The sequence below is a fragment of the Emydura macquarii genome, unplaced genomic scaffold, assembly GCF_026122565.2.
Source record: "Emydura macquarii macquarii isolate MOO-44397 ecotype Brisbane River unplaced genomic scaffold, CSIRO-AGI_Emac_v2 contig_3506, whole genome shotgun sequence".
Classification (NCBI taxonomy): domain Eukaryota; kingdom Metazoa; phylum Chordata; order Testudines; family Chelidae; genus Emydura; species Emydura macquarii.
Window position 1 is genome coordinate 145659 of NW_027133643.1, and position 16182 is coordinate 161840.

At 46.0% G+C, this 16182-nt stretch overlaps 1 protein-coding gene across 1 annotated transcript in view; it reads right to left on the reverse strand.

The window, feature by feature from the left end:
- Positions 1-13783, reverse strand: part of PDZK1IP1 (PDZK1 interacting protein 1) — a 49398-nt gene extending 35615 nt beyond the window's left edge. Inside the window, exons 1-2 of the mRNA XM_067535509.1 lie at positions 13678-13783; positions 9318-9475 (exon numbers count right to left, since the gene is read on the reverse strand). Coding sequence (XP_067391610.1) covers positions 9318-9420 — 103 coding nt within the window. The 5' untranslated portion in view covers positions 9421-9475; positions 13678-13783. The remainder of the gene's footprint in view (positions 1-9317; positions 9476-13677) is intronic.
- Positions 13784-16182: the final 2399 nt, after the last annotated feature.

The following is a 16182-nucleotide window of genomic DNA, read 5'->3' on the forward strand; positions in this document are numbered from 1 at the left end:
GCTGAGTGGGATTGTCACCCATACTGAGCCGTGAGAGTGTTGTAGGGCAGTGGGGGCTAACAGCCGGTCGCCCCATGGGAGGGCAGAAGAGAAAGAGCTGAATAAAGCAGAGAAATGTCATTGTGTTGCGTGGTCTCTGGGAACAGCCATGCCCTTTAAACTGGCAGTGTGAATAGATTTCAAGGACAGAAGTCTGAGACCCCTGAGAGATGCTTTTGCCTGGGATTGAAGAGAAGAGTAAGTCTCCAGGATGGAGAGATCTATTAATTAAAAAATACAAAACAAAAACACTACCAAAGCACTGCCCTATTCTTCCCAGCTGGAAAATAGCAAGTTCTCATACTGGGATTCCCAAATTATGCAGTACAGTTGAAATCTCTCTGACAATTGACAAACGAGTCTCCAAGGCCATGTGGAAGAGTCAACAATTTCAGGCTCTCACAGAGAAATGGTACAGAATAAAACGAAATATCGGTGACACAATGTGCTCTGCTTCTTACCGGCACAATGTCCATCAGGAAGAACCCCATTGCTACCTATAGCTCCTAATTATAAAGAAATATCAGGGTTCACATGATTTCTTTTGCTTGATTTTTATATTAAGATCAACATGTGATTGATAATAAAGGGCTGAAATCCAGATGTTCCTAAGACATGCATTTCTGGGCAAGTCCGGCATAAACCATAAGTTATAAGTAGAGCTGATGGAAAAATTATCATCAAAACATTTTTTCCAGTGGAAAATAGTTTTTCGACCCACACAATTTTTGCAGAAAGCAGTCATAAAAATTTTTCAAACAAAGCTAAAACTGAAAAATTGTCTGTGATAACCAAAAAAAAATGGGTTTTGCTTTGTGTTTTGTGGGTTATTTTTCACCCTTTTTTTCTCTGTTAATTTTTTCCTCTTGGGGAAAAACGGAAAAAGAGGGGGAGAAAGGGAAGTAAGGGGGAAAAAAACAAAAAATTCATTTCATTTTATTGAAAAAAACAAAAATGAAAATGAAAAATGTCAAACAAAATGAAAATGTTTTCTTTCTTTTCAATTTTTTTGCAAAAAATACTTGCTGTTTTTTGACCAACCCCAGCTATGAGGCATGAGAACAAACAACATATGGCTTGAAAATGCAATTATCTCCTAAAGAAGAAATACATGGAGTGGCGGCTAAATAGCTGCTGATTACAGAAATAATGCCCACCACCAAATCTGTGCACTGGGCTAATTATTGTAAAGCACTGTCTAGTGTTTGTGCACCACTGCCCTCTACTGGAAAGGCACAGAACTGCGTAGCTGTTTGTCATAAGCCCTATTAACGCTAACAGCAATTCTCCTTTAATTGACGTGGTCGGGCTTATGCTTTCAAGCAATGAGGCCTCAATAATTTCTCCCTGGGAGACTATTCCACAGCCTAGTGCATTTCACAGACAGGACATTTTTCTGGATCTTCGACCTTAATTTTCCCTTTCTTAATTTCATCCCTATACTGGACATAGGTGTTACACAGTCACTGGTTGATTGATCTAACAGTTCAATGTAAAAGAAGTGTTCTCTAAAACCTAAAAAAAAGGGCCTGTTTTTCAGAATTTAATGTTAAGTCAGTGTTGAAAGACTGCTGTGCTGTAAAATCAAAAGCTGTAGCATTCTGTATGAGACAGACTTGGATCATTTCATTGGCAAAGGGGAGTGACATGCAAAAAGTAAACAAACAAACAAACGCACAGCTAGACTGAAGGGCCAATTATTAAATAATTGTTCCGGCTGGCTAGGTACATAAAGACGGTGACTTGATTGCAGTCTGTAAATACCTACATGGGAAACAAATATTTGATAGCGGGCTCTTCAATCTAGCAGAGAAAGGTCTAACATGATCCAACGGCTGGAGGTTGCGATGCCTTTACTCACACTGAACGGCCCTTCATTCCACACTAATCCCATGGCCATCAGTGGGATTAGATGCAATTCAAAGTCACGGATTCTAAAACCAGACGGGACTATTGGGATCATCTAATCTGGCTTTCTGTGTGACACAATCTAAGGGTATTACCATCCAGCCCATTACAAGTTAGGGTTGCAGGCTTGGGCCCTGAACCTGGGGGTAAATGTATCAAAGAAAAGTTTTCAAAGCACTGTGCCTGTGTGGCACCTGAATGGCTTTGATGGTCGACTTTCCACAGTGAATCGCAGGATCAGGGCTTAGATTGTAAACTTTTTGGGGCAGGGAAGGTGTTCTCCTCTGTCTATTACATACAAACTGTGTTAAAAGAACATTCAGATTGCAAAAAGTATTCAAAAGTTTGGAACACATGCATTATGACACGCTTTAATCACCTGTTCTTTGTTCCACAGGCGCCCTACCTCATTCAGTGCACGGGATGGACCTGCTCTGTGACTGAATCCAGGCTGTACAATGAATGAGGCTGTTCTTGGCAGGAAACAGGGCCTCATTTATCGCAGAAGCTGGAAGGGGTGTAGAGAATGAGGCAGAGGGGCTGCAGGAACACCAAGGACAGCCTCATAGTTAAGGCGGTTGAATGCTGCCCTGGAGAACTGGATTCTAGCCCTGCCTCTGCCAAAGAGTTCCTGTGTGATTCTTGGACAGTCCCAAAGTTTTCGAAGGTTGCCACTAATTGTGTGTTTCTCATTTCCTGGGAGCCCAGCTTGAGACCGCTAGGGCCAAATCTGCAGAAGAGCCGAGTATTCACAGCTGCAGAGTCAAGTGGACATGTGCATGGAACATTTAAAGTGCTACACAAATGCTGAATGCCCCCTCTCTCTGCACACCAGCAAGGAGAACACGGAGCGCACAGGTGAGACAAGCTCCCCGCCCTCAGTTCCTGGGCCCAGCGCCACCCCATCCCCTGGCCTGCAGAGGATCAATTGCAAGGAAAGATCTGCTCAGTCTTTGAAGCTTTGGGATGGAGCATGCTCAGTGGCTCTGTGGGGATGGCGTGGGTGCAGTGGATCAGCCCGTGGGGTGGGGTGGGGGGGGCTGTGCGAGGATGGAGCATGCTCAGTGCAGACAGAATCTTCAGAGAATTTAGCTGCTGAACTCGAACAAACCTTTCCTGAGCATGTGCAAATTGAGATTTTCCCCAGCAGCTGATAAACTGGCCACGTTTGGGTCGTCTGCCTGTGCTTGGAGCTCCGATGGCATCTCTGCTGCGCGGTCAGCAGACCTCGATGTTCTCCACCAGGGAGACCACCGGCTCGGTGCGGTGGCGAAGGCGCTCGGCCAGGTTTGTTGTCGACAAAGCCCGGTGCTTGCGCCACCTAGGAGCTACTAGCGCACTAACACAAGTGAGCCTGCGACAATGGTACCAGCTCAGTCAACGCACCAGGACATTGCCTCTTAGGCCGGCCAAAGATGCCCTGCCTATGACTTCTTCTTTTATACGCTGAGTCACACCAGCTCCATGCGACACTCCTGACGTGATTCATTACCAGCCCTACACCTTGTACCTGCGAATTCTAACACAACAGCCTCATCCATTATCCTGCCATCCCATCTTTATCTTACTGGGGTCAGTGTGTTCCGATACCATCTCTTAGGACTGTGTTTGCACAGTTATTTGGGAACACTGGGTGTTTTTTGTACCATCCTCTCCACTCAGGCATGTGCTTACGTGGTTAGCCACGACCTAGTGTGTTGTTGTTTTGCCAAGGCCAGGCCTATTGTGGTTCACACTGTGCGTTATGCCTAGGGTTGCAGCAAGACCTACACCTCTTCCTCCCCCTCACACCTGCCCCAAGTTATGTTCCTGCTCTCAAGCATGAAGGTGCTAGAGTTTCTCAATAAAATGGTTGTAAGAATTTTTGAAGATGGGCACAACGACCTATATTTTGCCCTAATCTCATTCTCAGTAATGGCAGAACCATTCTAGTGGGAACAAACAAACAAACAAGTCAGCCTGCGGCAGACACCACGCATTGAACTTGCGCCCGACCAGGTAACGCTTGGTGAAGTTACAAGCTACTGGAAACTACGTCTCCCAATGGGAAGTGTCAGGCAGCCCTAGGCCGTGCTGTTATATTTCGGGTGCTGCTATAACATAGTCAGACACTGAAAACAATAGTAGCTCATGTGCAAATTGCCACTTCCCAGGGCTGTTCCTATTACAGCAGTCAGAATCCGACTGAAAACAGCACAGCAATAATTCTCGGTTCATATCCCCAATAGTTTGACACAGCCTGACCTATAAAGACAATAACAGCTCAGACGTCTTAGGGCATGAAGATCAAGAGCAGAGAATGAGCATTTTCCTATATATATACACACACAAAACCAAGAGTGAAACTGCCGGCTGGGATCATTTATATTTGGTAAAACAATAGACCAGGCTCCGTGCCAGTATCCCAGAACTGCTATTTCTGTGCATGTTCATTTTGTTTTACTAAAACCTCAGTAGTTGTTCCAAGTTCCCTTGAGTTTATTTAGTGTGAGAGACATGTGATGTTGGCAGTTTGTTTTTTAAGGGTTGGAAAGCTTTAACGTTGTGACTCTCAATGCTTACTGTCATTAAATAATTATTGTCTGACACCCCCCCCCCCCCATCATTTCACACAACTGTGCAAATTTAAATCAATTAAAAAAAATCTAAAAATAAACATCGATATTATCCACTGGAATTATCTTTTTAAAAAATCAAAATCTGCCAGCCTCCTCCCGTTGTATTATGCACCTCACATAATATTTGCAGCACAGATCTAGCTAATCTTCTCTCTCTCTCAGAAAGGCTGTGTTGTCTAGTGGCTAGGACAGTACATCGTGTTTCTGCTCCTGGCTGTGTGGTAATGAACTGAACTGGGGTAATCATTTTCCTTCCCTGTGTATTTCTCCTTTGTCTGGCTTTTCTATTATACGCTTTTCAGGGCAGGGGCTGTTTCTAACCCTGTGTTTGTACAGTGCCTAGCACAAGAGAGCCCTGATCTCTGTTGGAGTCTCTAAGTGCTAGCAAAATAATGTCGTTAACAATAGGTACTTATGTGGGTCCCCTCCCTATAATACCTCAGTGTTAGTGAAAGCATGATGCCCTGTAACACAAGAGCAATGGAGTTAATGGAGGGAAGCTGTATTTCTCTCTGCTCAAGCCTGTGTTTTCGGTTTGGAGAGCAGAGATGAAATCGGAAATGCAGACAGCTGATTTGCAAACCAGATGTTCACCAAATGTGACTAATTTCAGGTCTCCCTGTGCGTTTCGTGATCCCAGACAGGACTCTCCCATCCCTGCCAGAACATCTGCAATAGCAAGTCACTAACAAGATACAACATGACCCTAGAGAAAACTTCATACAATTTTTTTCCATATTTCCAGATCCCCTTTCACTCTTCCCAGAAGCAAATGCAGATTTGGCGCTCTGAAGAGAATTGACACTACGTCATGTGCTGGTTGCTGTAACTGCCGTTGGGGGGTGGTAATATTTTTCATTTCTGCTCCAGGGCAGTGCATTTGCATGTGTTTCTAGAAGCATGAAATACCTATGCTCCAAGATTGTCAGACTGACTCTCAAAGACTCCCCCTGAGGGAGCAGCAGCCCCAAGTTTACTCCGGCAGGAGTGGAGGAGCAGCCCCCTCCAGCCCCACACTGGCTTGGCACCTGGCTGGGCCTACCTCCGTTACCCTCCGTCCATGAGGGACGGAAAGAGGTGGGGCCACACGGGGCGTGCAGTGGCGGCTGCGCCAGGGAAGGCTTCGCTTCTTACTCAGGTAAGTCATTTATTAATTATTATTATTATTAATAATGTTATTTAGTGGTGTTATTATTATATGTGTTTATAGGGGTTGTATGTGCTTATGGCTGGTGAGAGGGGAGAGGGGGCCCGCATGTTTTACCTAGTGTTAACTAGTGGGGCTTTCACTCCAAAAGGTTGGGAATGGCTGATACGAGGAGGCAGGACAGCATGTGAAAAGTGGCTTCTTCCGACGCCCACTTGAAGCCAATGGAAATCTTTCCACTGATTTCAATACGCTTCGGAGGAGTCCCAAAGTCCGCCCCGTGTTATAGCAGATAAACGCAGGCCTGGGTTAGATTGTGGGTCATGACTGAGGCTGAAAGGTGCACAGGAGCTGCAGAGATCAGGCCTGGATCTGCTCTCGTTTGCACGACTGATTTAATCCCAATGACTTTACTTGAGTTGTACCCGATTGACGCCTCACGCGTTTCACAGAGGGTGCGCAGGCTGTCTAGTGTTTGAAGAGCCGGCTTACGGGAGGTGAGAGCAGGAGAGGGGGTATAAGATTGACTGGCAAGATCTGAATTCTAACTAACTAATGGCAGTGGAGGTGCTTACCTGCAACCTTCCAGCGGCAGGATATTAGAAGGGGTAGGGTATCTAACCAGTCAGCTGGTGCACTGGTTGAAAGCAGGAAGAACCATTCTGGGCCCAGGATTAGAATATCAGGAGCAAGGTGCCTGGGCAGAGCTGGGGGGCTGAGCCAAGAACTGAAGTGCAGAGGCAGAGCATCATGCATCGCTAGAGCTGTAGAAGATGTAGCAGATTTGTAGCGCCGGCATAGTAAAGTTGTAAGTCAGGTCTGAGGTGGATTGGCAGAGATATAGGACAGGGAGGGGCTAACTATGCAGAAAACCTTCTTGCTTCATGCCAGCTGTACCTAGGGACTTTAGTGTTTATACACTGCAGAGCTCTAAGCTCAGAAACTAAAATAAGACATGATGTTAGAAAGGCAAAGGCAGCCGCTGTACAATGTAACTTCCGTGGGCACATGTTGTTCCTTTGCATGTCAGTGAGGAAGGACGCCTGGGTTCTATTCCCAGAGCGGCCACGGTGTGGCTTTGGGCGTGTAACTTCGCTGTGACCCCCGCGTACGATCACTCACAACACTAAAAGGTGGCCGCACGGTACGACGTGTGGCCACGCTGAAGTACAGCAGTATCAGCCTTCCAGGCCGCGCCGAGAGGCGTCTTGAGAAGGGGAGTTCAGGAGCAACTAACTAAAAGCTGGTTAGAGAAGCTGTTTTAAAGAGAAAAATTAGCCCTGTGGATAAAGTACTGGACTGAGACTAAAGGCATGTGGGTCTAATTCCTGGCTGTACCACAGATATCCTTTATCACCTTGGGCAAGTCACTTAATCTATCAATGCCTCATTTTCTCCATCTGTCAGTGGCGTACCGAGGTGGCGGGGAAGGAAGGGGCCAGGCCCCCAGGCGCTGGGCTGCAGGGGGCACTAGACCGGCACACCCCCCAAGACCAGGGGTGGGAGGGCTGAGGCCACCCCAGCCAGGCTGGAGCAGCAGGTAAGTGCAAGGAGGGGCGCACTGCGCCGGGCTGGCCCTTCATGATGGGTGGGAGGCAGGGGACGCAGGAGGTGCTGGGGGATGCCCCACAGCGCTCTCCCTGTGCATTGTGAAAGGCCGACCCCCCCCCCCCCAGGCTGGGAGGAGAGGCTGCCCCATCTGAACCAGCGCCAGGCTGGAGGGCTGCAGTGAGAGGGGTGGGCAACGTGTTCTGGGTACGTTTGCAGGAGCGGGAGCGGAGCCAAGCCTACATTTGCATCCCCACCCAAGCCTCTGGCCCCCCCGCTGAAGGTACAAACCACCCTCCCCGGGGCAGCTGGGGGGCAGCACCAGGACCCCTCCTGCCCTGCACAGGGGACGTGAGGCCTGGGGAAGGAGGGGCGCAAATGTAGGCTAGGCCCCCCAGGCACCGGAGACCCTCGGTACGCCACTGCCATCTGTAAAATGGGGATAATAATACCGCCTTTGTCTTGTCGCTAGATTGTAAGCTCTTTAAGGCAGACACCATGTCGGACTATGTGCCTGGCCCCTCGGTGTAGCTGTAAAACACAAATAATAACAAAGCATCGTCAGTAGATGGGGCCTGTGACAACTTTAATGACGTGAGGAGTGTCATTGTTTTCCATGGGACGAGGCGTGCGCACGCCCTACCCGTGGGAGTGAGGGTTTGCAGGACACGCCCGTCGTGTGCTGGTAGTGACAATGCCTTGCAGGAGGAATCAGCAGATCTCGTGACAGCATCCTCCTAACAGCCCAGCATTCACACAGGCCCCCCTCCCCAAACAGATCAAAGTGCCCAGAGTCTTCTAGCAGAACTGCGGCCCCGTCCCTCCTGTTAACTGCTAGAATCCCGAGGGATTCCCTTTCCCCGTGTCAGCAAAACAGGGTGTAAAAATAGAGGCCGGTCTGCACGAAAACAATGGGAAATTGTTCCCCAGAAAGGTCACTGCGGCTTCTCAGAACAACTCTCCGTAACTAACTTTGCAAGACGAAGGCGGGGGAGGGAGAAACAGCGACAGACTTGACAATGACTATACCAAGGCATCCAGATCTAGATTTCCCTCCCCTAACTCAAAGGGAGTATTGTGAACCTTTGGTTACGTTTTATAATAAAGCTTCATGTCTAAACGGTTTACAGGAGTGCGTAGCATGTCTGGTCCTCTGTGCCTAGCACGCTGGGGCCACGACCTGGGCTGGTCGCTAGGCTCCACCGTAATAAACATGATGCAATGGATTCAATGTCATAAATGGATATACGCGGATCCGTACGAGGCGCTAAGGCTTTATAATCTGCAGCTATAAGCAACCCACTGACCTGTCGGACTATCTGTTGTAACTGTGGACCCATTTATTGTTATGTATCCCAGGGGGAAAGGAAGGAAATGAGGAGAAAGAAGAAGCAAAGCAGTGAGGACCAATGAAGACCTAGGAAGATGGCACAATCCTGCGTTCCAAACACAATTGGGGGCGGGGGTTGAGGAAAGTAAAACATTGGGACCTAAATCAAGACAACAGCCCAGTCCTGCACCCCTAATTCACCCACTGAGGTCAGTGGGACACTTGTGGCAGCCGGAACAAATCAGGTGAGAAAGAGGTGTAGGATTGCACCCGTGTGTTGCACAGCCTCTGTTAGCATTTTGCAGTAATGTCTGCATTAGATCACGGGCGTGGTTCTCAGTTAGGGGACGTCTACACTGCAAAGGAAAGGAGCTACTGTAGCACCGGTAGGTATACCAGTGCCAGCTTTAATCTAGCTAGCACCCATAACAATAGTGGTGAAGACATGGCAACAGGGGCTAGCAACTCCAGCATATACCCAGGCTCCCCAGGAAAGCCATTCTGCCACATCTTTGCTGCTATTGTCACCCATGGTCGCTAGATTCAAGCTGGCACATTTGGATCTGCCCGTACCACAATCACACCTTCACTTGCAGGGCAGACAAGCCCTCAAATACACTCGCTTTAGGGCCCCTTTACATAGGCATTTTATACCCACGTTAAGGCCTTAGTTTAACTGAGACTCAATGAGAAAAGGATCAGAACATCTTTTTTTTTTTAAACTCACATTTCCCCACTGCCACCACCTTTAGCAGACATGTTACAGTTCTTGAATGAGAGCTGTTAGGATACTGATCTCCACTTACTCCGGGCTCATCTAGTAAATACATCTGATATCACCTCCTTTGCTCCCCTGGGTCCAGTTAGTTTGTTGCAGCTTTTGTCCTGCAGTGGGAACATTGAGGCAAAGCAGATAACTAACCGAACTCTGTCAAGCATGTGGGAAAAGGGACATATTGAGTAGTTTCAGAGAGCAATAAATTACTCGTTCCCATTGCTGATTCTGCATAATAATGAGGTAAAGCTTTCCCATCACTCTCTAGTCTGGGAACGTTTGAATCCTGTATTTCAGCATATTTTAATTTATGAATGCGGGAATCCCATTAACAATACAGGTACATGAAAAAAAAGCACTGAATATCAGTTTAGACTGTATTGCAACATGGTCATTCCAGAAAGACTGTCTTTTTTTCCTAATTATATGCAGATAATCAAGCTTAATGATGAAATCTTCAAAAATCAGGGTGACCTTTTTGTGCTTCTGGTTTTCGTTTGTCTGAAATAAGTATATTTACCAGCTTCTCCTTTGTATTTAATTTTCTTTTTATCTAACTCCCACCCTAGTTTCTATTATGGTTACAAGCACTAAAGAAGACTATGGTGTTGGGGATTGAACTGACAAAAACAACAGATTGTGAGGAAGAATAGGACTGTATCTTGTTTGTTACACTGTGTATTCTGGTTCAATCTTTCTAAAAACACCCAGCTTGAGTTGTTTCGCTGAGCTTTTAGGGCACTGCATGTTAGAAATTTGACTGAACAAACAAAATCAGAATGCATTTTGCTTCCCTTTGACTTTTTGGGCTTAGAGTTTAAGAAACAAAAAGAGAACCACTGTTCACCAAGATATTTCCCACAGTGAAAGCCTGCCAGAATGCTGTTCACCTTTGGAAAAGATGCACATGGCTAATAAAATTATCCTGACACTGATATTTGTGGAGGATCATTCTGCAGTCTCTTCAGAGAGGTCCTTCCCTCCCCATTGGAAACATTTGAAGTAAACTCTGCTACAAGTTGAAACTCAATATGTTTCCACTCTGCTATGTGGCTTATTCTCCTGCAGGAGAGAATGATGCCCTAAAAGAGTCTATCTACAGGTCTCTAACCTGTTTTACATAAGAAAGCATCTAAAAGAACAGTGATGCTTATTGCCCCTGTGAATATGTTTCAATTCTCCGAGCTTTATAGTTCAAAAACCAAACTAATACAGCTGGTCAAAAGCTGAATTATTTTCCATGGGAAATTTTGTAGTATTTGGAGGGGTTTTTCTTCCATAATTCCCTGTGAAAATATTTTGTCAAATAAACAAAAAACCAAACAACACAACAAGCCTGAATACTTTTTAGTTTTCTGAAAACTAAAAAAAAAATGTGGTTAAAAAAAATTACTGAAAAAACTGGGGTTTTGTTTTTCACCAAAATGCAGAAACTTTTGGCCACTATGAATGTTTTCCATTAAAGTTTTCAGTTAGTTGTTTTGAGTGAAGAAAGTCATAGCTCTACAACACTGGACAAAGATTTGTCAATACCCAATGGCTGGAAGTTGAAGGTAAATAAATTCAGGCGGGAAATAAGGCATGAATTTTTAGCAGTGAGGATAATTAAACCAAGCAGTTTACCAAGGGTTGTGGTGGACTCCCTATCACTGGCAATTTTTAAATCAAGATTAGATGTTTTTTTCTAAAAGATCTGCTACATTTCAAACAGGCATTATGGCAGGGAAGTTTGACAGCCTGTGTTATACAGGAAGTTAGACTATATGATTTCAGTGGTCCTTTTTGGCCTTTGAATCTATGAAAGGTAGTCTTTGTCGTGGGCAGGTGCTGTCTACACTAAGACACTCTAAGGCAATCAGGTGCATTGAAAAAGCAAGGCTGGCCAAAATGGATTTCATGGGCCAAACACACATCCTAGGGGCCACACCGCTCAAGACTGCAAGGACCTGCAGTCATCACAAGCGCCACCTCTATATTAAAGATGTGGACCACTGCAATCTGGTCTGCTTTGTGCAAATAATGGGACTGAGTCCACATTCTCTGTGCACCCAAATGTCATATGGATTCCCACTGGGAGATCTGGGTGGGTAAGGAATGTAAAAAGGGAGTCTTTAGAGCTGTTCGTAAGAGGACAATAAAGCCTTCCAAAAGGGCCTGATCCAAAGTTAATAGAAAGCCCCTACAGAAATCAAGGGGAGTCTTTCTCATTTTCCACTTGGGTTATTTCCAGCAGACGGGGCTCTTAAAGCATTAGAGAATGTGACACAATCAGCAAAGGCCCAGTAAAGTACGCCTGCCCCAGAGCAGACCTTGCCATCCACACTGGCGCTACACATGGGTTCTATAAGGCAGAACTCTCCCACTGCTGAGTAAATAGCCACCACGTCTGCTGGTAGATGTTTTGTGCTACCTCTGTGTTGCAGATGATTGGACTAAAGAAAAATCTGAGTGATTTCCCAGTGTCCTCTGTGTAAACATTCAGCAATTCCACTCCGGGCAACAGCTAGGAACCCGTCACAAATGAGAACATATTTGATTGTTTTTATACCATGTCGCTTGTTTACAGGGAAGATGGATCAAACAGAGATGAGCTTGAACCAGAACGCAGGGTTGAAAAATACCTTTGGGGAAATTCAGATACAAGCATGGAGCTGAATTTTGCTTCTCTGCCTTTCTCTAGATTTGGGGGTAGGAGTGGGGTTGGACTGACCCATTAAAAACATCACCAAACTTCTGGATCTGAATTTTGCAACTGGCAGCAGTAGATCTAGAGCCAGATCATGTTATATCCTGACTTGGATCCTGTTATTCTAGATTCATAGATTTTAAGACCAGAAGGAAGCACTAGACTCCTGTAGTGTCTATACCTAGTGTCCTTCATAGCACATGCTACAGAATTTCCCTCAATTCTAAAGTGCAGGAAATTATTTTCTCCTAGTAGCTCTTCATTTCTATTCACATTCCAATTATGGGTTGTCAGTGGGTCAAAGTCTTCTCCTGGATGCATTCAGGATTAAATTCTGCAGAGGGCCATCACAGAGTCTATGCAAATACTGCCTAAGCAGACAGGCTCTCATTTAAAGTTCATGAGAGCCTCATATGCATATAAGGCCAGGTTTTCATCCCATATGTTTATATGACTTCTATATACACTCATTGTATGCAGCTATCCTGTCACTCTTATTTTCACGTGTTCATCTGAGGCGGATACTCCTTACCTTTAATGCAGTTGTGAGCTGGATGTACATGAATTAAGATCTACTAAACTGGCATTTTGTAGACTTAATGTCAATCCTTTTTAAGGTCCCAATCCAGCAAAGCCGTTAGGCACACACTTCACTTGGAGCAGGTGAGCAGCAGTTTTGAAAGATACGAAACGACACAGGTGCTTAAAGTTAAACATATGTTTAGGGGCTTTTCTGGTCTGGCCTGGTCTCACTATCCCAGAGCACCCTCTCATGGCATGACACAGCATTTCACATGGCCAATCATACCCAGGGATCAACACATCTATGTCCGTTGGCCTTCTAATGACATTCACTGTTAGTCAATCACACACCACAGGAGCACCATGTGAATGTGGTGTTGTCCCCAGGTCTGAAATCTCACAAGCCTTTTGGGCGCTGGACTACAACTCTGAAAGCGTTCTCATGAAATTCTGACTTCCCCCGGGAAGAATTCTGGGATGACACTAATGCCCCAAACAAACCCCTGATTGCCGACCCCACAGAAGAACTTACAGGCTCCACCCTTCCCTGGAAACAACAGGACACACGGAGCCATTTTCAAACCTTGCACGGCAGATGCTGTCACCTCTCTTACACCTCTGGGAGATGAGAGACAACACACAGTGTGACCGTGGACGCCAGTCACAAATTATGCACCACATTGTCACTCAGCGCCGGCTTCAGTCATTTGCCATCAGAGTTCCATCAAGCCGTCCCCAGAAACCACCCGCCGACTCCCTGACCTGGACGTGGTCATTTGAACATTGCAAAGCACCTCTCTTGCCCTACCAAAGAACAGTGCTTCAGAGCCTCTGCCTTCTTCTCCTCCTCAGGACTTCAGGGGGCTGGAGTGGTGGTGACTCGGCCCTCCAGCCAGGTCACCCTTTAGTTCCATCCCCTCCAGGGTATTGATGTCCCAAACCAATTATGGTCCACAAAATAACAGCAAAAAAAACCACACCTTCATCCCCTCCTGGGCTCTTTCCAGCCTCACTCTCCTTTCAGAGCAGCAGCTCACCGGGCTGGAGTCCCTCAGAAAATCTCAAAAAACAGCCACAAATATAAGCTACGCAACTTCCGCTTACCTTGGGCTTGAACTTTGAGACCATCATAGGTTCTCCCCCCACCCGGCTTCTGTCAAGGCCTGCCCATAGAGCAAGAACTCCAGACCATCTCACCCCTAGATCTCTTTCCTTTTCACTCCTTCCTCACCCTGCAGGTGTAGCCAGGTGGGGCTAATTAGGGCCCTAATTTATCCCTTCTTGGTTGGTGTGGGATTTATACACCTCCCCATGGCCTGTTAGGCTCAGATCCTCAAAGGTATCCAAGGGAGTTGGGCCCCTAAATATCTCTGAGGATGTGGACCTCGGTCTGTTCATGGACTAATTTGTTTGTTTTGAACTTACACTACTTTGCTATGGGCCTGATCCCGAGCCCCAGAAGTCAGTGGGCTTTGGGTCAGGCCCTTTGTCCCAATGTTACGACGATGTTTTGCTGGTGACTTAATTCCTCATTCTGAGTATTTGCAAAACCCACAGACCGGTCTCGAGCCCACACAGGACAGAAGGATTGAACAAAGGAGACGGGCGCAGGAAGGCAGTTCAGTTTAAAAGAAATAATCGGGGCGGGGGAAGTTTTCCTGGGGATGAAGAGGGAGGGGTGAGGCGTCAGGGCGAGATAAGGTCCATGCAAACTATCAGCTCTTTCCCCAGGCTGGTGTCAGATGACAGCAGTATGAAAGGGCAGGGTGAAAAGCAGCTGTGAGGCAGCGATCAACCATGCTACAGATAAACACCCAACGGGTGTTTGCGCTCCAGCTGTAGCCGATTGCTGCGCACAGGCCAATGTCTCTCCCCAAAAAACCAGCTTGGACAACTGTTTAAAGCGAAGCGCAGCCCATGAACAAGGAATGCACGGCCTAGCTCGTCAGCGTGCTGCCAGCCAATCTTAAAACGTGAAGTTCAGCATACACAGCGCGCCGTGCTCTGCTTCAGCCCCATTGATGCCCTGTTTTGGAGGCTTAACTGGGGCATAGACCTCTTGCTGCTAAGCGGTGAATTTCACCTAGAGAAACTAAAATCAGGTTTTGGTTTTTTAAATGAGCTGTGTAGGGAAGCCCTTTACAAATTAAGGAAGCGTTTTTAAATAATTTGCTGCAAATGGTTAAGAGAAAAGTGCTGTTTTTAATCTGAACACATTATTATAGGATCATAGAAATTAGAGGCAGAAAAGACTTAGTATGTTAATTAGGCCAGTATGTAATGCTAGCCATTATAAAATGAGCTGTGCTGTAAATGCAACAAAAATGATTAGGGGGTATGGCGTGGCTTCACTCTGAGGTCAGACTGTTCATCTTAGCAAAGAGACAATAAGGGGAATATGATATAGGGCTACAAAATCACGACTGGTGTGGACAAAGTGCGTAGGGAAGTGTTATGGACCCTTTCATTCAACACAAGAACTAAAGGATCATCCCATGAAATAAATAGGCAGCTGGCTTAAAGCAATCAAAAGGAAGTACTTCTTCACACAACACGCAGTCATCCTGTGGAACTTGTTGCCATGGGATGGTGTGAAGGCCAGAAGAATTAGATAAGTTCATGGCGGATGGGTCCACCAATGGCTATGCCAATATGGTCAAGGACATAACCCCATGCTCCAGGTGTTCTTAAACCTCCAATTGCCGAAAGCAGACTGGATGACAGGGGTGGATCTATTCTAAATTGCCCTGTTTTGTTCATTCCTTCTGCGGCATCTGGCATTGGCCACTGTTAAAAGACAGGATATTGGCCTAGATGAACCATTGGTCTGACCCAGTATGGTTGTTTTTATACACACAGACCCACACACTTCCCATAATTGTAGGTATCTTAGTTTGCAAGTTTATATCAAAGGCTGTCGACTCACCCATTCGAGAAGTATTTCTTTCTTCACATCTCGTGATAATGCTATATTTTAAAAAGCAATTTCCCGCCTCATTTATGAAAGCATTTCTAAAGGTTGACTTTGTTTACATGGACGCTTAGCTCTCGCCTCTAAGCACCCATCTCAGAGACAAGATGGCAACCCCATTTTCCATTGTTACAATAATGCCAGTTTGTTTCATAAATAAGAGGTGAGGACAGATGTGAAGGGGGAAGTCTTTTCCCCCCATGTTTAGCCGTCAAGCAATGCAGATCATTTGCTGTAGATAACAATGGACATGTTTGAAATGAGCACGTTAAACGGGGGGTTGGGGTGCATTAACACCTCCCCCTTTTTTGGTATCCTTATTTCTTTCCTTTTTCATGTAATTCTTATCTATTTGCAGGATTTCTCCCCATCTCTGTTCATGCTAAGAAACACTAAACATTTATCATCGGAGTTGGATTAATCAAATAACAATAACAACCTCTTACAGAGAACTTTTCATCTTGAGATCTCAAAGCACTGTACAACAAAAGGCAGCATTGTTATTCCCAGATGGGGAAACTGAGGCAGCACTGGGATTTGAACCCAGGTCTCCTCAATCCCAGGCCAGTGTCCTAGCCACCAGTGCCTCTCTGACCTTAGTAACATAGGAATTGCCACACTGCATAAGGCCAAGGGAC